This window comes from Eubalaena glacialis, chromosome 9 (genome assembly GCF_028564815.1).
Source record: "Eubalaena glacialis isolate mEubGla1 chromosome 9, mEubGla1.1.hap2.+ XY, whole genome shotgun sequence".
Lineage (NCBI taxonomy): Eukaryota > Metazoa > Chordata > Mammalia > Artiodactyla > Balaenidae > Eubalaena > Eubalaena glacialis.
Window position 1 is genome coordinate 56,759,585 of NC_083724.1, and position 21,801 is coordinate 56,781,385.

The 21,801-nt window shown below is 35.8% G+C and overlaps 1 protein-coding gene across 1 annotated transcript; it reads right to left on the bottom strand.

The window, feature by feature from the left end:
- Positions 1-1,135: 1,135 nt before the first annotated feature.
- Positions 1,136-15,142, bottom strand: INSL6 (insulin like 6). Its single transcript, XM_061199038.1, has 2 exons — positions 14,869-15,142; positions 1,136-1,479 (listed from the first exon to the last, which is right to left on the bottom strand). Exons 1-2 carry the CDS (start codon positions 15,140-15,142, stop codon positions 1,136-1,138), a joined length of 618 nt encoding a protein of 205 aa, XP_061055021.1.
- Between the last annotated feature and the right edge of the window lie 6,659 nt (positions 15,143-21,801).

Genomic DNA, 21,801 nt, shown 5'->3' on the forward strand with positions numbered 1-21,801 from the left:
AACAGAGCCAAATAGGAATTTAAAAATTTAATTGAAAAGAACATTACAGTATATATTTGGGAAAGAAACTAGAAAAAGATTTCAAATGATACTTACCCCCTAATTAATGGCAGAAAGTAGGAATTCCACTTTTGATTCTATGTATAAACTTTGCTCTAATTTGTAGCATTAAAAAATTTTCACATGTGGACATAAAGTGGAAAAACACACCAAAAACTTGTGTTATAACGTCTATATTGAGTTGAGATACGAAAGCACATAAATAGCAGAATTTCTACAATATTCATATAGTGACTCTATTACCAGTGGTTCTCAACCTTTAACCTACTTCAGAATGACCCAGAAGGCCTATAAAAACGCAGACCACTGAGCCCCATACCCAGAGTTTCTGATTCAGTAGATCTGAGGGAGGACCTTAGAACTATATTTCTAACAAGTTCCCAGGTGATGCTGACACTGCTAACCTGGTCAGCCCTCTATTCTGACCAAGCCAGAATAAAATTTCACATTATATCAGTACCTTCAAAGCAAAGACAGAGGGTCTTGGAGAGATATTACAACCTAAAGAAAGTCACTGAACTCTAAGTCCTCAATAGAAACTGAAAAAACTTCTGACTGACCAGTTACTATTATAAAACACAAAGAATTAAAAATGTACCTACTATTACAGTATAAGAGCTCCTACTAGGAGTAGTAGTTGGTTAGTTAGTTTTAAATTGGTAGGACAGATGTATTAGCATACTGGAGTGAGCGTAATAGTCATGGGCACCAGTCTGTATATCATAAACATGGAATGCAGAACATTCCATAATCCATTTAAATGTAGCTTAAGAGAGTTTCAATCATAATGACAAGAATAAACAGGTTAATTCTTAGATGTCTACAATGATCATGCCATGTCCAGTAACATCTTCTTCAAATATAAAAATATATGAAAAATAGGGCACCAAAGAAAATACTAAGATTCCTATTACCACCATAAAATATTGTCAAGTGCTTGCAAGTACATTTAGATGTTGTTCACAGTAGAGAACTTACAAGGACAATCACCAAAAAAATAAAATAAAATAAAAGTAAAATATATTAAGCTTTTTATTAAGTTAGTATAATTCCTATGATGGTTAGTATATCTCAGTCACAACTGCTGATGCTTTTTTAAGTTTTTATAATCAATATATGGAAGGCATGCAATAATAAGTTCTTCTTTTGTACATCCCTTCAGACAACATTTTTCTGAGTATCCTCTGCGTTTTCTTTGGGGGTGATTCCCCCAAAACAGATTGCTTAAGGTTTTAATTTTGTTTGTATTTTTCTTCTGAAATTCTACAATCTCATGAATATATGGACTGATATCTTGTGATGAGGAAAATATCTCTTGTCTTGTCTTAAAAGGCAAGTTGGCCTTTTTGTACTGATGCTCAGGCAGTGACTGCATTTTCAAATTGTTTATTGCTTCTTCCTGAGAGGCAGAAGTAGAGACTGTTGAGAGACAAGAAAAAAATCCTACTTTATTAAAATCTTCCTTTAGCTGCAAATTTAATCATAATGCTGTAATACTAGAGTCAGCTAATTTTGAAAACACAAGTAATCACATTTTAACTAGTAAAATGGTTATTTGAAAGCAATGTATATTTTTAACTAAAATAGTTGTAGGTATTGTTTTCCTATAAAAAAGGCCTAGAAACGTTTGCACATTTTTATGCAAAAAATATTTTTGAGATATAACTCATATGCCATAAAATTCAACATTTTAAAGTATACAATTAATATATATTCACAAGGTTGTGCAAACATCACCACTACCTAATTCCAGAACATTTCTATCACCCACAAAAGAAACCCCCACCCATTAGCAGTCACTCCCATTTCCCTCTTCCTCCAGCCCCTGGCACCTACTAATCTACTTTCTATTCTATGGATCTGCCTAAATCATACCATATGTGGCCGCCTGTGTCTGGTTTCTTTCACTGAGCATAATATTTTCAAGGTTCAACCATGTTGTAGCATCTCTAGCAATACTTTATTCTTTTTATGGCTGAATAATTTTCCACTGTATGGATGTATCACATTTTGTTTACCTGTTTATCAGTTGATGAACATTTGGGTTGTTTCTACTTTTTGACTATTATGAATAGCACTGCTCTGAACACCCACATACAAGTTTTTGTGTGAACACATTTTCAATTTTCTTGGATATATACCTAGGAGTAGAACTGCTGGATCATATGGTAAATTTGTTTAACTTTTTTAGGAACCGCCACACTATTTTCCACAGTGGTTGTACCATTTTACAATCCCACCACTAGGCTTCCAACTGCTACACAGCTTCACCAACATTTGATATTTTCCATTTTTTGATGAGAGCCATCCTAATGGATGTGAAGTGGTATCCCATTGTGGTTTTGATTTGCAATGACCTTGCAACTAATGATGTTGAGCATTTGTCATGTGCTTATCATATATCCTCCTTGTAGAAATGTCTATTCAAATCCTTTGCCAATTTCTAATTGAGTTATTTGTCTTTTATGCACATTTTTAACTAAGTGGTTAGTAGAAGCCATTTTGGTTTTTGTTGAAATATAAAGAAATGGAGAAGTGATATGCTCAATGCACTGATTATTTCTATTATACTGCTCTCACTCAATATTACTGATAATATATTAAAATAACACCAGAAGGTAATTAATTGGTGGCTTGTTGGATTTCCATCATTGCCCTTGCCCATCTACAGTCCCTTTTGGGGTATATATTTGCCTCTAGCCACTGCTATAGAGTCACCCTTAGGCAGTCATGGGGTGATTCCACCTTATATACACAGATTAATAGTCAGGAGGTTGGCACCTGACCCCAAACAAACCAATCTACTACAGTGGCCAGCAATCCATGCCATGTGAAAAATAAGTTGGCTCAATCAGATTTCCTCTCTTTAAAATTAGAATTAAGAAGTAATGAGAACAAGATGAGTTAGAACCAAAACTGAAAGGATACTATGAAGCTTATCATGACAAGCTAAAGTTATAAAGGAACATAGATATTAAAGGAGAAAAGATTCAGAGAGAGAAAGAGAGAAGGTGATTTTTAGCACTGACTTGACTCCTTAGGCTTTCCAGGGCCTTTCCAGATCCATTTACAGATCTTGTTTTTTTTTGTTTTTTTTTGTTTTTTAAATATTAATACACTAAAGGCTCTGGGAAGTCTTTTTTTTTTCCTTAAGTATTTATTTATTTATTTATGGCTGTGTTGGGTCTTCGTTTCTGTGCGAGGGCTTTCTCCAGTTGTGGCAAGCGGGGGCCACTCCTCATCGCGGTGCGCGGGCCTCTCACTATCACAGCCTCTCTTGCTGCGGAGCACAGGCTCCAGATGTGCAGGCTCAGTAATTGTGGCTCATGGGCCCAGCTGCTCCGTGGCATGTGGGATCTTCCCAGACCAGGGCTCGAACCCGTGTCCCCTGCATTGGCAGGCAGACTCTCAACCACTGCGCCACCAGGGAAGCCCCAGATCTTGTTTTTATAATAACTATCCTCCGCTTTTTTCTTGAGGGTATTTAGAAGAAACTCCGTCTCTTGCAGTGACAGTCCTATTAGAATACTCTGTAATAACTTTGTATTTAATAAATGCCTAAGACGAAATGCGGAATAGTAAAACTTTAGGACAGATATTAATCTATTCTAAAGTAGCAAATAAATAATGTCATCTAAGACAGATAAATATGTGATCAATCAAAGTGTGTCACAATGAACAGAGTACACTGAAGGGAAAAGTGAATTAGGTTGTCTAGGCAGGTTGAAGAAAGACCTTCCTGGATGCGATGTGCCATGTTCTGTCACTTAAAGGGAAAAAAAAGGCAGACAGTAAGAAGGAAACTTGTTCATGAATGAAGGCAACTAGAGACTAGTTAATGAAAAGTACATGTCAAATTGGAGAGGGACTTAAAGCGAAACAAGCTGTACTCATCAGGAAACAAGAAAGGTTAAAAATGAGTATTCAAATCAATGAATTTGAGAAAGAGTGACAGAGATAACCCAAATAAGTAAGAAGGAAAGAAATCAATGAAATATAGAAACAAAACAATATAAAGGTTTAGAAAACCAAAGGTTGGTTCTTTTAAAGGATTAATAAAATAGAACTTTAGCCAGACTAATCAAGAAAAAAAAGATGAAAATGAACAAAATACACTAGGAAAAAAAGGACTACAATACAGATACAACTGCGGTTCATACAAATCAACATCAAAAAACAAAACAACCCAATCAAAAAATGTACAGAAGAACTGAACAGACATTTTTCCAGAGAGGAAATGCAGATGGCCAACAGGCACATGAAAAGATGCTCAACATCGCCAATCATCAAGGAAATTAGTCAAGTCAAAACCACAGTGAAATATTCACCTCATACCTACCAGAATGGCTATCATCAAAACTAACACAAATAACCAATGTTGGCAAGGATGAGGGGAAAAGGGAACCCTCGTACTGTTGGTGAGGATGTAAACTGGTGTAGCCACTCTAGAAAACAGCCTGGAGGTTTCTCAAAAAACTAAAATTAGAACTAGCATATGACCCAGCAATTTCACTTCTGGGTATATATCCAGAAGAAACAATACACTAATTTGAAAAGATACAGGCACCCCAATGTTCGTAGCAGCATTATTTACAATTGCCAAGATATGGAAGCAACCTAAGTGTCCATCAACATATAAATGGATAAAAAAAGATGTAAGATATATATATATATATATATATATATATATATATATATATATATATATACACACACATATATATGTATGTATGTATATATAATGGAATATTACTCAGCCATGAAAAAGAATGAGATTTTGCCATCTGCAGCAACATGGATAGACTTGGAGGGTATTATGCTAAATGGAGTAAGTCAGACAGAGAAAGACAAATACTGTATGATATCACTATATGTGGAATCTAAAAAATACAGCAAATAGTGAATATAACAAAAAAGAAGCAGTCTCACAGATATAGAGAAGAAATGAGTGGTTACCAGTGAGGAGAGGGAAGGGAGGAGAGGTAAGATAGGGGTGGGGGATTATGAGGTAAAACAATTTTGTATAAAATAAGCTACAAGGATATATTGTACAATACCAGTAATATAGCCAATATTTTATAATAGCCAATATTTTATAATAACTATAAATGGAATATAAAAGTTGTACACCTGTAACATATAGTATTGTACACCAACTATACTTCAATTAAAAACATTTTTTTAAACCATAAGCCCATTTCACTTACAAATGTTTGTTTGAAAGCCCCAAATAAGGTATTAGTTAACTGAATCCATGAACGTATTTTACAAATATATTAAGAAAGTGTTTATCCCAGAAATGCAAGATCACAAAATCTATCAATGCAATTTACTATATTAATAGACTCCCATCCTCACTCTCAGCTGGTTTTGCTTTCTACTTTATGAGAAAATTGAAGCAATCAGAAGAGAACTTGTATTTGCTCCCTTCACCGTTTTTTTACTCATCTCTTAACATCCGTACCCATAATTCTGCCTTCTTAAGTATTTCCATAGATGAATTATCCACTCTAAAACCAATTCCTCCACTTACGGACTAGATCTATTTCCTCCTGCCCACTCCGGGATATCACTCCAGCAGTGCTTCTCTTTATCTTTCTTTCATCATTATTTTTTCACTTCTAGTGAACCACTCCTATCAGCAAACAAATGTGCTATTTCTCCCACTTAAAAAAAAAAAACAAGAAACACTTCTCTTGGCCCTGCTTCATCCAATTTCTTTTCTCTCCTCTGTAGCAAAACTCCTTCTGTATTTATTAATTCATTTCTCTTCTCTTATTCTGTCTGAAACGCATTCTATACAGGCTTTTATTCCATCACTCCACCAAAACTTCTCTTATCAAGCTCACAAACGACCTCTACATTGCTAAATTCAACAGCCAACTCTCATCTTATTTAACTAATAAAACAACACTCCTTCTTGATATGCTTTCTTCACTTGGTTTCCAGGATACCACATTCTCTCTCCTTCCCACCTAACTATTTGCACCTTTCTACCTCCTTTGCAAGTACTTCCTCTTCAGTTTTTTTAATGTTGATGTCTCCCAGAGCTCAGTCCTTGGTACTCTTTTCAATCTATACTTACTTTCTTCATGATCTCATCCAGTCTTATGGCTTAAAAAATTATCTATATACCTATGGCTCCTTAATTTCTTTCTTCAAGCAAATTTTTTCTTCCAAACTCCAGATTCATATATCCTACTTGCTACTCAACATCTCCACTCTGATGTCTCAAACTCAACATGTTTAAAATGCCACCTGAACTTTTCAAACTCAAAATGTCCAAAGCTGAACTACTAATACTGTTTTCCAAACCTGTTCCACTTGAGGCCTTTCCTATTTCAGTTGATAGTAACCCTATCCTTCCAGATGTTCAAAGCAAAAACTCTGAAATCACATATTTTTTTAACATATTGGAGTAATTCCTGATTTTTCTTTTTTCTCATATCTCACATCATATCTGCCCAAATATATCTAGATTATAACAGTTTTCACTGTTTCCACTCACTGCTACCATCCTTATCCAGATGCTATCCTCTCTAATACCTTCCTAACAGGTCTCTCTGTTTCTACTCTTGCCTCCCTACAGTCTATCCTCAACACAGTGGTCAAAGTGATCCCTTTAAAATGTCAATTATGTCACTCCTCTGCTCAAAAACCTGTAACGACTCCTTGCAAATGCTATAAGAAAAAAAAAAAAAAAAAGGAAGAGTGGTATAAAGTTTAGAAAGTGACAAAAAACTATTAAGATAGTTCCACATAATTAGTGGATTAAAATCAACCTATAAAACTCAACTGTATTTCTCTAACCAATGATCACTAACTAGAAATATAATTAACAAGTATTTACAATAGCAACAAAATTCAAGTATTAAGCATTAACTTAACCAACAATACAGAAAGTCTCTATAGAGAAAACTTTAAAATTCTAATGACAGAATACAAAGATATTCCATGTTTTTGGTTGGGATGACTTTTTGGTAGAAAGATGTCAATTCTCTTCAAATTATTCTCTGTAATTCCATGCATCCCACTTAAATTCCAGATGGATTTTTATAAAATAAATTCAATAAGCTTACTCTTAAATATATATGTAAGGATAAAGGCAGAGGATTAGTTCAGTCAATCTTAAGGGAAAAAAATAAACATCGGAGACTTGCTCTCCAAGATAAATGACATCCTACAGAGTCATAGTACTAAAACAGTGTAGTAATAATACAAAGTCAAACAAAAAGACCAACTGAATAAAATAAGAATCTCAGACAAACTTAATAAACAATAAAAGTGGCTCTACAATCAATGGGAAAAAACCGATTGTTCAGTAGATGGTATTCAGAAAATTATTTCCTCATGTAGAGAAAAGTAAGACACTGAGAAAACTAAGATAGTATCCCTAGCCAGAACAGAACCAAAAATGGGCCCCAGGATTAAGGACCTAATGAGAACAGTAAAACTATAAAGTTAACAGAAGAACAGAAAAGGAACCTCTAAGACTTTTGAAAGTTTTGTTCATACTTTTGAAAGTATGAACAATAAGGCAAAACACTTATCATCTAATTGTATAAAAATTAAGACTTTCTGTCAAACACCAGTAGACAGATGACAGAATAGGAGAACATATCTGTAATATCTAAAACCTACAGCTGATTACTATTGTATCTAGATTTTGAATAACTCTTACAAATCAATTGGAAGATGACAATTCCAACAAAAAGTGAGCAAAATGTATAAACAGGAAATTTTCAGAAAAAAGAAACCCAAGAGGCTAATATGTATATGAAGAGGTGCTCAAATTCAGAGCAAATTAAGACAAAAATGAGACACTATTTCACACCTGTGGCACTGGCAAAAGTTAAAAATTGTATAATGTTAATTCTTGACACGGATACAAGAACACAGGAATCCTCATGTACTAGTGGTGCAACTATAAATTGGTGTAGCCATTCTGCAAAGCAATCTGAATGCACCTCAAGCAAATTAAGCATACATATATTTTATGATACATCAATTCTACCCCTAGGTATATATCCCAGAGAAATGTCCACACAGATCCATAAGGGGGCATATACAATGATGCTCACTGCAGTGTTATTTATAGTGGCAGGGAGTTGAAGGCTATATAGGTTAGATGTTCATCACTAGGAGAAAGAATAAGTAAAATGTGAGGAATGCGTATGAATATTATGCAGCAGTTTGAAGCAATGACTAAAAGTTCACATAGCAATAATAAGATACAGATCTCAAATACCATTTAGATATATTTTTAAAATACATGTACAGGAAATAATGCACAATTTGTAATAAAACGTATGCAAACAAAAATACATAATAAAACATTGGAATGGCTGCCTATGGGAGGAGGAGAATGGGCATGAAGAAAGGAGATACGTGGAGACTAATCATCTTCTAACATACCATATAATTTATTTATGTTTATTGTCTATCTTCACTATTCTGTAAGCTTCATGAAGGCAAGAACCTTCACTGCCTCCTGAGTGAAACTGTTCACTCTTATATCCCAAGCAGCATGAATAACACCTAATATACAACAGGCACACAAATTTTGTTGAATTAATATATAAATAGAGAGGTTCTGCATAGCCAGTTGTGATAATGATATCTAAAGAAACAAGCAAATGAACAAAAAACAAGAACAGATGAATGAAGACCAAGAATGGGGGAATACAGCCTATCTAACTGGAATAGGGGTTATGGATTATGAAAAACTGGTGATGAAACTTTGATGATTTCACCTGGCACTAAGAGTTAGGCAGCACCATACTCAGCCAGAATTTAGAAATATGACGTTAGCTTCATGGTACCACACTATGAGGTAGGCATGAGACATGGCCCATACATTCAGGATCCACTAACAAGAAGCACACATCTCAAATTCAACTTATGCATGAGTAGTCCTGAAAAAAAGCATTTTTGAATATCAGTGTATCAAACTATCTTTTCCTGTGTCAGACTCAAATAGATCATCAGAAGATTAAAATTGTTGATAATTGACTTGATCTAATATAGAAATATATTCTGCTGATATAAGTTAAATAAAAATTAATCAACTTTACAGCAACATTCACATGTAAAAGAAATTGCATACTTATATGTTCTACATTGGAATTCTATATTGGAAACACATACCTCTCTACAACTTCTAAATTAGTCACTGGAAATTAATAGGACAGACTACATGTCGTCTTTCCTTATAGATTAAGAATTCTTTAAATTTTAATACCCATTCATATTGATAACCTAAATCCATTTTTCATTCTTCCATATATTTTAAAACAACCATGGTTTTATTGCCACATGATATTTCCACTTCAGCAAACTGTCCTTTATATAGTTCCCATAGTAACATGTTTAATGGGTATGAGAACTCTGAAATATTATCAGATGTATTTTCATTTCCTACGAATCCTGTTTCATTGCAGATCCCTCCTCATTGAATTAATGACATGTTCTCCTTCAGGGGATTGTGAATAATACCTGAGACAAAGGAGTCATTAATTAGCTCTGAGTTTTAAAGTTGACTTTTTATTAATGAGAAAAGAGTCTCCTCCAGAGTAGGCTTTGTAGAGAAAAAGGATTCTAAACTCTTTTTCAATAACAAACTCAAGCTTGGATGACTGAAGGTAAAATTTTGACTAGGGTATAGGTAATGAAAGCACAGTATTTGATGTGAGAGAAATGCCCACTGAACATGAAGTAGAAAGGGTAGGTCCACCTTGCATTTCTGGGAGAAAAGAATAATGAAGAAATAGAGAAGTGAACTAGTCCCTTGTTACTCGAAGAGTGCTGTCCAACTAACGGAATAAGCATCACCTGGGAGCTTACAAAAATGTAGACTCTCAGGCCCCACCCCAGACCTACTGAATCAGAATCCGTATATTAACAGTATTCCCCAGGTGATTCATATACACATTAAAGTGTGAATATCAACTGAACTAAGGTACAATTTAGAGACTGGTGAGAAACAATTCCTTCTTTGTAAGAGCAGGATAAAGTGAGTTTATATGTAGGCGGTTTTGATGGTGGAAAATGATCACGATTCAGTCTGATGCTTTCTATTGTTTCTGTCTTTAAAAGTTTTCATTCCCCTTATATGCAGATGGCATGATACTCTATATAGAAAACCCTAAAGACTCCACACAAAAACTACTAGAACTGCTAAACAAATTTAGCAAGGTAGTAGGATACAATATTTAGCAATATAGTAGGATGCATACAGAAATCTGTTGCATTTCTTTACACTAACAATGAGATATCAGAAACAGATAGTAAAAAAAAAAAAAAAAAATCCCTTTTAAAATCACATCAAAAAAAAAAAAAACACCTAAGAATAAACCTGACCAAGGAGTGAAAGACTTATACCCTGAGAACTATAAAACATTGATAAAGGAAACTGAAGATGATTCAAAGAAATGGAAAGATATCCCATGCTCTTGGATTGGAAGAAATCTACAGATTTAATACGATCCCTGTCAAATGACCCACGACATTTTTCACAGAACTAGAACAAATAATCCTAAAATTAATATGGACCCACAAAAGACCCAGAACTGTCAAAGCAATCCTAAGGAAAAAGAACAAAGCTGGAGACACAACCCTCCCAGACTTTAGACAATACTACAAAGCTACAGTCATCAAAACAGTGTGATACTGGCACAAAAACAGACATATGGATCAACTGAACAGAATAGAGAGCCCAGAAATAAACCCACACACCTACAGTCAATTAATCTTCAACAAAGGAGACAAGAATATACAATGGAAAAAAGACAGTCTCTTCAGCAAGTGGTGCTGGGAAAGCTGGACAGCCCCACGTAAATCAATGAGGGTAGAACACTCCCTCACACCATACACAAAAATAAACTCAAAATGGCTCAAAGACTTAAATATAAGACATGACACCATATAACTCCTAGTAGAGAACATAGGCAAAACATTCTCTGACATAAATCATACCAATGTTTTCTTAGGTCAGTCTCCCAAGGCAATAGAAATAAAAGCAAAAATGAGCAAAGGGGACCTAATCAAACTTATAAGCTTTTGCACATCAAAGGAAACCATAAACGAAACGAAAAGACAACCTACAGAATGGGAGAAGATATTTGCAAATGATGTGACCAACAAGGGCTTAATTTCCAAAATATACAAACAGCTCATATAGCTCAATATAAAACAAAACAAAACAAACAACCCAGTCAAAAACTGGGCAGAAGAACTAAATAGACACTTCTCCAAAGAAGACTACAGATGGTCAATGGGCACATGAAAAGGTGCTCAACATTGCTAATTATTAGAGAAATGCAAATCAAAACTACAATGAGGTATTACCTCACACTGGTCAGAATGGCCATCATCAAAAAGTCTACAAATAATAAATGCTGGAGAGGGTGTGGAGAAAAGGGAACCCTCTTACACTGTTGGTGGGAATGTAAATTGGTACAGCCACTATGAAGAACAGTATGGAGGTTCCTTTAAAAATTACTGGTTTGGCCAAAATGTTCATTAGTTTTTGTTGTTTTTTCCCGTAAGATGGCTCTGGTAGCGTTTAGTTGTCTCTAACTTCATTCGAAACAATTTTGTTAGTTTGTATTGTGACAGCTGTCATATCAGCATATATTAAAAAAAAAAGAACTTATCAGGGACTTCCCTGGCAGTCCAGTGGTTAAGACTTCACCTTCCAATGCAGGGGTTTGGGTTCAATCCCTGGTCAGGGAGTTAAGATCCCACATGCCTCTCGGCCGAAAAACCAAAACATAAAACAGAAGCAATATTGTAACAAATTCAATAAAGACTTTAAAAATTGTCCACACCAAAAAAAATCTAAAATAAACCCACAACTTATCAAAATTGGTGAATTTTTGTGTAGCCATTTTAATATTGAAGATGGAAGAAAAATAGCAACATTTTCGGTATATTATGCTTTGTTAATATTTCAAGAAAGGTAAAAATGCAACTGAAATGCAAAAAAAAATTTGTGCAGTGTATGGAGAAGGTGCTGTGACTGATCAAATGTGTCAAAAGTGGTTTGCGAAGTTTTGTGCTGGAGGTTGCTCACTGGACGATGCTCCATAGTCAGGTAGACCAGTTGAAGTTGATAGCGATCAAATCGAGACATTAATTGAGAATAATCAACGTTATACCATGCAGGAGATAGCCGACATACTCAAAATATCCAAATCAAGCAATGAAAATCATTTGCACTAGCTTGGTTATATTAATCACTTTGATGTTTGGGTTCCACATAAGTTAAGCAAAAAACCTTCTTGACCATATTTCCACATGTGATTCTCTACTGAAATGTAATGAAAACATTCCGTTTTTAAAACAAATTGTGACAGGCGATGAAAAGTGGACACTGTACAATAAAGTGGAATGGAAGAGACCGTGGGGCAAGTGAACCACCACCAACCACACCAAAGGCCGGTCTTCAGCCAAAGAAGGTGATGTTGTGTATATGGTGGGACTGGAAGGGAGTCGTCTACTATGAGTTCCTTCCTGAAAACCAAGCGATTAATTCCAACAAACACTGCTCCCAATTAGACCAACTGAAAGCAGCACTCAACGAAAAGCGTCTGGAATTAGTCAACAGAAAACACATAATCTTCCATCAGGATAACGCAAGACCGCATGTCCCTTTGATGACCAGGCAAAAACTGTTACAGCTTGGCTGGGAAGTTCTGATTCATCTGCCGTATTCACCAGACACTGCACCTTCAGATTTCCATTTATTTTGGTCTTTACAAAATTCTCTTAATGGAAAAAATTTCAATTCCCTGGAAGATTGTAAAAGGCACCTGGAACAGTTCTTTGCTCAGAAAGATATAAAGTTTTGGGAAGATGAATTATGAAGTTGCCTGGAAAATGCAGAGGGTAGTGGAACAAAATGGTGAATACATTGTTCAACAGTTACTGGTGAAAATGAAAAAAGTGTCTTTTATTTTTACTTAAAAGCCAAAGGAACACACACAATGTAATATTACTCATCCATAAAAAAAGAATGAAATAATGCCATTTGCAGCAACATGGATGAACCTAGAGATTATCATACTAAGTGAAATAAGTCAGACAGAGAAAGACAAATATCATATGATTATCACTTATATGTGGAATCTAAAAAAATGATACAAATGAACTTATTTACAAAACAGAAATAGACATAGAAAACAAACTTATGGTTACAAAAGGGGAAAGGGGGGAGGAACAAATTAGAAGTAAAGGACTAACAGATACACACTACTATATATAAAATAAATAAAACAAGGACTTTCTGTGTAGCACAGGGAACTATATTCAATATCTTGTAATAACCTATAATGGAAAAAAATCTGAAAAAGAATATATACAAATATACATATATAACTAATCTAATAACTAAACTAATATTATATATAAATATAACTGAGTCGATTTGCTGTACACCTGAAACTAACACAACATTGTAAATCAAATACACGTCAATAAAAACATTTTTATTCTCTTAGCAGCAATAATCTTATAAGTTTTATTCATTCACTCATTAAAGAAGAATAAGTGCTTATCAGAATATAGCCAATACTTTATAACTTTAAATGGAATATAATCTATAGAAATTTTGAATCACCATGTTATACACCTGAGACTAATATTGTAAACCAACTATACCTCAAACCAAAAAAAAGAATAAGTGCTTATAATGTGCTAGGCAATGTTTTAGTTTGTTTCAGTCATCTACATTAGGGTCTCTCTTTTGGCACGATAGTCTAACTCCTTTCCTTAATTTCGGAAATCTTGACTTTTGCAAAATTTGTCCAACTCGAATCAACTGAATTACTATAAAGGCAATAACTTCAATGACACTACACTCTATAGACCACAGTCTACAAATAAAGTGCATTTTCTTTTAAAATGGCAAACATACTGGGACTAAAACGTGTTAGTCACAAAATGTAAAAACAGAAGAATGGATCTGAAACAAAAATATTCTTCCTAAAGACTGCTTAAAAACATTAAGTATAAATTCAATACATATTAAGCACATACCCTGTGCTCAGCCCTCTGCTAGACATTTCAGATAAAAACATACATGAGCAATCCCTATAATATGGTATGGCATACAGGGCTGGCCTTAAGAGATCGAGACTTGCCAGTAGCACAAGCCTAGTGCTTAGAAAGACCCTGCATTTTGTTTAATGCTCTGTTGTCTCAGTCTTCAAATTCTCAATAATTTTATCTTTTGACTTGTATGTGAAGTCTGATGGGACAGAGGACCATGTGTTTGAGAAGAGGAGATACGCACAAGAAAGGTAAAAAGCTATATATTTTAGTAACTTTAACGGTTTTTCCTGCTTTTCGAACAAGGGGCCCTGCATTTTTATTTGCACTAGGCCGGGCCAATTATGTAGCAGGTCCTGATTACAGTTAAATATAAATAGTTAAATAGAATTATGTGTTAGATATTGCGGTAGAATGGAGAATGGAGTGAGTAGCTATGAAATGGTCAGTGATGAGTTCACAGGGAAAATGATACCTAAATCAGGCTTTGAAGGACAAAATGGAGTTTGCCAGGTGACAAGGGCACTGCAGAAAGGGAAAGCAAGGGAAACAGCAGCATTCTTATACAGATGTGTAGACTTACATGTGTACACTTCTTTCCTCCAAGTTACCAAAAAAAAAAAAAAAACTTCATAGAGGTTTTGTATATGTATTAGGCACAAATTCCATTTCCTGTAGAAGTTCCATGCCTGGCAGAGCAAATTCGGGAATAAGAAATGTACACAGATGAAAAAACATGCCTTTGGTTTACATTTTTACCTGGGTTTGTCGCTCTCCTCCAGACCGGGAAAGTGGTTTGGGAGCTTTCCAACCAGTCAGGGATGAAGGTTTCAACCTTCTCCGAGGCCTGGGAAAGCAGCTGTGTGAAAGGCTTTTCCTCCTCAATGTGGCTCCAGTTAACACTGCCACACAGTTTTACTATTTCTTGTAGTAGATACCTGCCGCACAATTTCCTGGCTCGACTAATGTCGTTCAGCTCACGGGAGACCCGAACCAGCAGGAGCCCGACACACAAACAGAGGAGCCGCGGCATCCCTGGACCGCCAATACAGACAGGTCCACGAGGGCCCTAACTGCCTTCGGCCCCACGGCTGCGCGTGCGCACCTGGCGACCTTCTGATTTTCGCGTGCGGACCTCGCGAGAACTTCAAGACTAGCTGAGCGGCGCCGGCGCCTAAATTTCCCGCGTTGCACGGGGCTCTCAGGCCGTCCCAGGTGGCTGGCTGTTAATTCTTAAAATGACTGATTAGTTTTTCTTGCCATCCTCACTAGGGAGACTCATCAAATGAAATATGGGGCCGTAGTTAACGCATCCCTTTAGTGGAATGCGTTTCCCGCCTCTTTTGCCTGTTGGGACGTCGCTTCCTTCGAGGAACCTTTCATTTTCTTCATGGCGTTTATCTCGGTAGGTTTCCTCACATTTATTTGTGCGCCTGTTTGATAATTTCTTCCCCTAATCCCCGGGTTTCATGAAGGCAATGCCGGCGTCTGTTCTTGCTTCCCATTGTACCTCAGGGCCTGACGCATAGTTGGCAATCAAATATGTCGAAACGTGTGCACGTTTTAAAGTCAGATGCAAAGCTTTCTGAGGAAATTCCTACCAGTTCTGCAGGGAGAAATGGGCCTTAGCCTCAATCTCCAGAACAAAGAGAGGACTTGGGATAATCTAGTTCTTTTGTTTATAGATTATAGAGGATTGTCCATTGCCAAATTATTAGTGTCAAGTTTAGTACTAGCCGGTTATTTTATCAGCAAAAGTGAGTTTATTCAGGAATAGCCAGAGGAATGCAATTCAGGACATGTGAACCATGACGGGCCGTATGCAAATCCAGAAAACGAGGAAGGGAACTTGCTTTTATAGAGAAAAGGGGGGGAAGGTGGGAGGGGTTGTGATAACCAAAGAGTCCACTGAGGAAGCTGGGAGTCCAAATTATGGGGTCGTCTCCTTGGCTGGGCTGCTTAGTCTCCGATTGGCTGGGATATGTGGGCCGGAGAGAAGCTTTTTTTCTTCCTGCTGGATTATAAATAGAGGCGCCGTCCTCTTGGATATGTAGGCAACTGTCTCTTCCTGTGTGGAGCAATTGATGATGCATGGCAGGGCCTGAGAGTGCCCCCTTCAGGTCTATCTTGGCTGCAATTTTAGTTGATGGTGTGACAGGGCCTTGTAGAGGATTTGTCTTCTAAGAATATCAGCATTTCGCTAAATTAAGAGGGAAGGGGCAGGGAAGTGCAGCATAATCGCTATAGGTTGCTTTGTCATTTTCAATGAAATTTTATTTTATTAGTGTGTCGTCGCTGAAGGGTGTCCTAGCAGCCACAAGGGGGCAGTCAGGGGCCGTCTCAGGAGTAGTCAACTTCAGGATGCCAAAGCCTCAGAGGCTCCCCCAATTGTCAAGGCTATTCTCACCTCTTTCCTTTACAATGTTATTTTTTTCCCCTTCTCCTTTCTGCCTTCTGCCTCTATGCCTTTTTCTCCATTTTCTGTTTGCCCAGCTTTGCCCTGCTTCCCAGGGGCATCCATGAGTGCTGTTACATTAACTGGCAGTCGGAATTTTTTAAAGATTGATTTAATTTGATTAGCACAATTTCATCACCTACTTTGAGAAACAATTCATGTCCAAACTATAGTGGCCATGAGTCCTAGGCAGAACTTTATCTGGGAAACCCTGTGAGAAAGGAAAATTATCATTATACTGAGAGGAAGATTTTTTTAAAAGCAAAAAAAACCCAAAACCAAACAAAAAAACACCTCTCAAGGAATATATGTCAGAACCAAGCAAATTTATACTCCCATTCTCTTTGTACTCTCTATATTCTCACCCTCCTTTGTATTTCTTCATACCATTCATTAAAGACTGACATGCTATATATTTTACTTCTCCGTATTTTCTATCTGTCTCCTCCTACCGAATGTAAGCTCCATGCAGACAGGGATTTTTGTTTATTTTGTTCACTTTGGTATCATCTTTGCCTTTAAAGACAAAGACATTGTTAACAGTGTCATAGTAAGTTCTCAGTAATAATTTAATGTAAATAATTATAGTAATATGAACAAATAATAAGTAAAATGTTAATAATATCAATAATCATATAATATTTGGTGAATGAATAAATGAATAAACTCCCTGAGAATTGACTACTTGTTCCTTTATACCCTATTTCATACTTATGTCATAATTATTCTTTATTGCACTATGGTGAATTTTTTTAAAAATCACGTAATTTTCTCTTCTCTACTAGTTGTAAGCTCATTAAGGGCTGGAACTATTTTTGCTTCATATTTATTGATAATATCCAGTGCCTGGGACAATACCTGCTAAGTAGACCCTTAATAAACATTTATTGAGTGAATGAACACATTCTTAACTACTACTACGACTTCTTGTTATCAAGAGTCAATGAATTTATTGAAATGAACAAATTATTAGTGAAATGGCTTATTTTGAATGAATAAGTTACTATTATTACTGAATGAATTCCTGACTTATTTGTTAGTATCCTGTCGTAGCTACCTTATTCCAGAACATTGTCATAAAATTGGAGCTGCCCAATAAGCCATATTTGAGTATTTATAAATGAAAATTCCATTTATGCAAGAAAAATATGGAATTGTTAGTAATTATACTGGAATATTTGTTTTTCAAGTTATTTTAGCATTTTATGTTGATATCTTGATATGGGAACTAGGATTCCCATGGTTGAGTCCTTAAAATTTTTAGCTTAACGATATTAATTGTAGGTACAATTAATTATAGTAACTATAATTAATACTTGCTTGATTATAAAACAGGTAATAGGTAATATCTCTTTTATTTACTTTTTTGCTTTCTGTTCAGTTTATTGTCTGTCTTCCCCACTATAATATTGGTCTTGTTAACACTTTATTCTTGGTGTTTTCACCAAGTCTGTACATACAGATAGTGCAGAAATAGTAATAATAGTACTATTGCTTTTGAAAGAGTGATAATAATAACACGTCATTTGTTGTGTGATTACTGTATGTCAAGCATTGCTCTAAGTGCTTGTACACATTTTACCCTATTTAATCCTGTAGTAATCATATCAAATAGTATTGCAATTATTTCTAGTTTATAGATGAGGGAGCTCATCTTAGAGAGATTAAGAAACTTGCCTGAAATGAGAGGGCAAGCAAGGGGCAGAAGGCTGATTAAAAATAGTCAGTCTGTCTCTGGAGCCCAAACTCTTAACCTACTTTATATAGCCATAATTTGTCAAAAAAATTACAAAAACAAAGAATCTGGTTTGGTGATGGCAGTACATGGTACCATAATATCAAAGCAAATCTTTTTAGACCAAAACCTTAAATTAGAGGAAATAATAATTTGGACAAAAAAAAAAAAAAAGTGTACACACACACACTAAAGTAATTGCCTCAGAATGAGTTTAAAAGTTCACTCCATTGGTAATAAAGACACTCAGAGGCTGGTCCCAGCCACAAGAGTAGGTAGCTGTACAAACTTTTACAGAAATCTTATACCCCAATTTACTTATGTGTGTCATGAATATAAGAACATGTGGTATAGGTTGAAGGTAGATAATAATAGTACCTTCTGACAGTGCTGTTAAAGGATTATATGAGATAATATATTAAATAACACATGAGATAATAAATGAGAAAATACAATGCCTGACACATAATAATAAGTATTAGCTGTTATAATTATTGCCATCTCTATTTTGTTGGAATGTGAGAATCAAGTGAGATAATAGGTTCAATGTTCTTTAAAATAAATGTTGTATTCTTTTGTATATCAGATACCAGACTGTTAATTTGGCAAGAGTTTGAGAAATGCATTTAAAATCATTTTTCATCTTTTTATTTCTAGTACATAAAGGATAGTATGCAGTCAATATAGGCATGGTCCAGTCTTACAAGAAGAGATTTTCCATTAAGTCAGTTGGGGAAAAAAGTCTTTTGTGTTTAGGAGATATAAATGAAATAAGTGAAATATCTTTAAGCACCAGAAGCTTAGACTTCTTATTCTAATTATGTTGAAAACATAATGGAGTAAAAACATCATTGGTTAAATGTTGAAATGAATTGTGGAAAATTTAAGTAAAATAATTTATAGAAGGGGGAGACTGGAACGAGCTGCAGTGGTCTTGGAAGACTTCATCTAGGAGACAGAACTTAACCAGGCTTTGATGGCAAGGTAGGTAGTACAAAAGCGGGGCTGAAATTTCAGGAAGAAGAGAAGATGGCAGGTGCAAAGGCATGGAAACAAGTGAGCAAGGCATATTCTAGGGAAAAGAACCTATAATAGTGATGTTAGGGATTAGTAGAAGATGGAATATTGCTAGCAGACAAAGGGGACTTTAAAATTCAGACTAAGGAGTATGGATTTTATTCTTTTTATCCTATGGAGAGTAGAAGGTTATAAAATAATTTGCGGATAATGTATGGACAAGATGGAAATTGAAGCTTAAAGTAAGTAACTTGACTCTAGTGTATACAGAAGTGGAAGGAGAAGAATTGAAAATGGAGAAACCAACTAGAAGTCCACATTTTTGATCCGTGAATTGTCAAGAGCCAGCAGTAGTATGGAAGGAGTGGGAATAAACAAAAAGGACCCATAAAAGTGATTTTTAAATGAACCGTCATTGGATTTGGTGACTCATTATATGTAAGCTGGATATGGGAGAGAGAGAAAAATTTAAGAAGACCAGGGCTTTTTTAAAATTGAAGTACAGTTGACTTACAATGTTGTGTTAATTTCTGCTGTACAACAAAGTGACTCAGTTATACATATATATAAAAATATGTATACATTCTTTCTTATATTCTTTTCCATTATGGTTTATCTCAGGATAGCTAATATAATTCCCTGTGCTATACAGTAGGACCTTGTTGTTTATCCATTCTATACATAATAGTTTGCATCTCCTAACCCCAAACTCCCAGTCCATCCCCTCCCCACCTCTCTTCCCCTTTGGCAACCACGAGTCTGTTCTCTATGTCTGTGAGTCTGTCTCTGTTTCATAGATAGGTTCATTTGTGTCATATTTTAGATTCCACATATGAGTGATATTATATGGCATTTGTCTTTCTCTTTCTGACTTACTTCACTTAGTACGATAATCTCTAGTTGCATCCATGTTGCTGCAAATGGCATTATTTAGTTCTTTTTCATGGCTGAGTAGTATTCCATTGTATATATGTACCACATCTTCTTTATCCATTCATGGATGGACATTTAGGTTGTTTCCAGGTCTTGGCTATTGTAAATACTGCTGCTATGAACATAGGGGTACATGTATCTTTTTGAATTATAGATTTGTCTAGATATCTGCCCAGGAGTAGGATTGCTGGATCATATGGTAATTCTATTTTTAGTTTTCTGAGGCACCTCCATACTATTTTCCATAGTGGCTACACCAACTTACTTTCCCACCAACAGTGTAGGAGGGTTCCCTTTTCTCCACACCCTCTCCGGCATTTGTTATTTGTAGACTTTTTAATGATGGCCATTCTGATTGGTGTGAGGTGGTACCTCCTTGTAGTTTTGATTGGCATTTCTCTATTAATTAGCAATGTTGAAAATCTTTTCATTTGCCTATTGGCCATCTGTATGTCAGAGAGACCAGGGCTTTGAGTTGTAGAGAATGAAAAGCTGATGACACTGAGGAAAATCATGAGGGGAATTTAATCCCACAGTAAAGTTTTAGACATGATGAATTTTAGATAACTGTTAAATATTCAAGGAATTCCCTTAATAAAGCAAATGGAAATGTGGGGTTGGAAGTATGCTAAGATGTCTAACCTGGAGGTCCAGATTTGGAAGTCAACAGCAAAAAAGTTGTGAGTTAAAGAAATAAAATTAAATCAACTCTCTGACTGATGGACAGGCATACAGTTTCAAGGCAGCAAAGAAGAGGGAATTTCATGTGGTAAGAAGCAAGAAAAGAGATAAAGAAGGAGAAAAGATAAGAATTAAAGAGGATGTAATCAGAATGATGTCATTTCAGAAAAGCAAAAAGGGAAGAGAATTTTTAGAAGATGGGGTCATCAATGGAGCAAAATATGAAAGAGAAGTAAAAGAGAAAAGAGTTAAGATTAAATTTTGTGATTGGAGGCCAGTGTGGAATCTAACAGGATAAGAGTCAGGTAGGGAACAGTTCATAGTGGGTCCCAGAGGGAATGAGGGGTAAAGAACTAGGAGCAGTTCTATTGATTTGGCAGAGGAAGAGTTGATGCAAAGACAGTTTTATTTGTTTATTGAAAAATATTAGAAACAGAGGAAGATTCCCATGCAGAAGGAAAGGTTGATAATAAGCAAGGTCAAAGAGTATGGCAAAATAATTAATTGAGACATTACATTTTCTCCGTATATTTTTCCATTTGGCCTCTCACACCATCACCCCACAAATTTAAACCATGTATCCAGAGCCTAAGTGTTTCCCTACTTGATGGACTTTTTCAGGGCAGAAAGCAGAAGTTGCTTAAAGTTGCTCTTACCATGACCCCTAAATACTGGAAGAGGCCAAAATTATGCAGGTGTCCCCAGTGGACAAGTAAGAGAGAAATGGAGGTGGGGAGGAAGAGGGAGAGATGGTGGGGGGTGGGAGGGGAGATTTTCCTTATACTGGAAAGAGGTTGAAGGTCTGGAGTCCTGAAATAAAGGATTATTTCTGTTCAGTGCTCAGTGGCAGTGACCTGGAGAGGAGAAGCAT

Coding starts and splice junctions, on each gene's coding strand:
- INSL6 (XM_061199038.1), bottom strand. CDS start 15,142: ATGCCGCGGCTCCTCTGTTTGTGTGTCGGGCTCCTGCTGGTTCGGGTC. Junction 1,480..14,868: donor GAGGAGAGCGACAAACCCAG/GTAAAAATGTAA, acceptor GTCTCTCAACAG/TCTCTACTTCTGCCTCTCAG.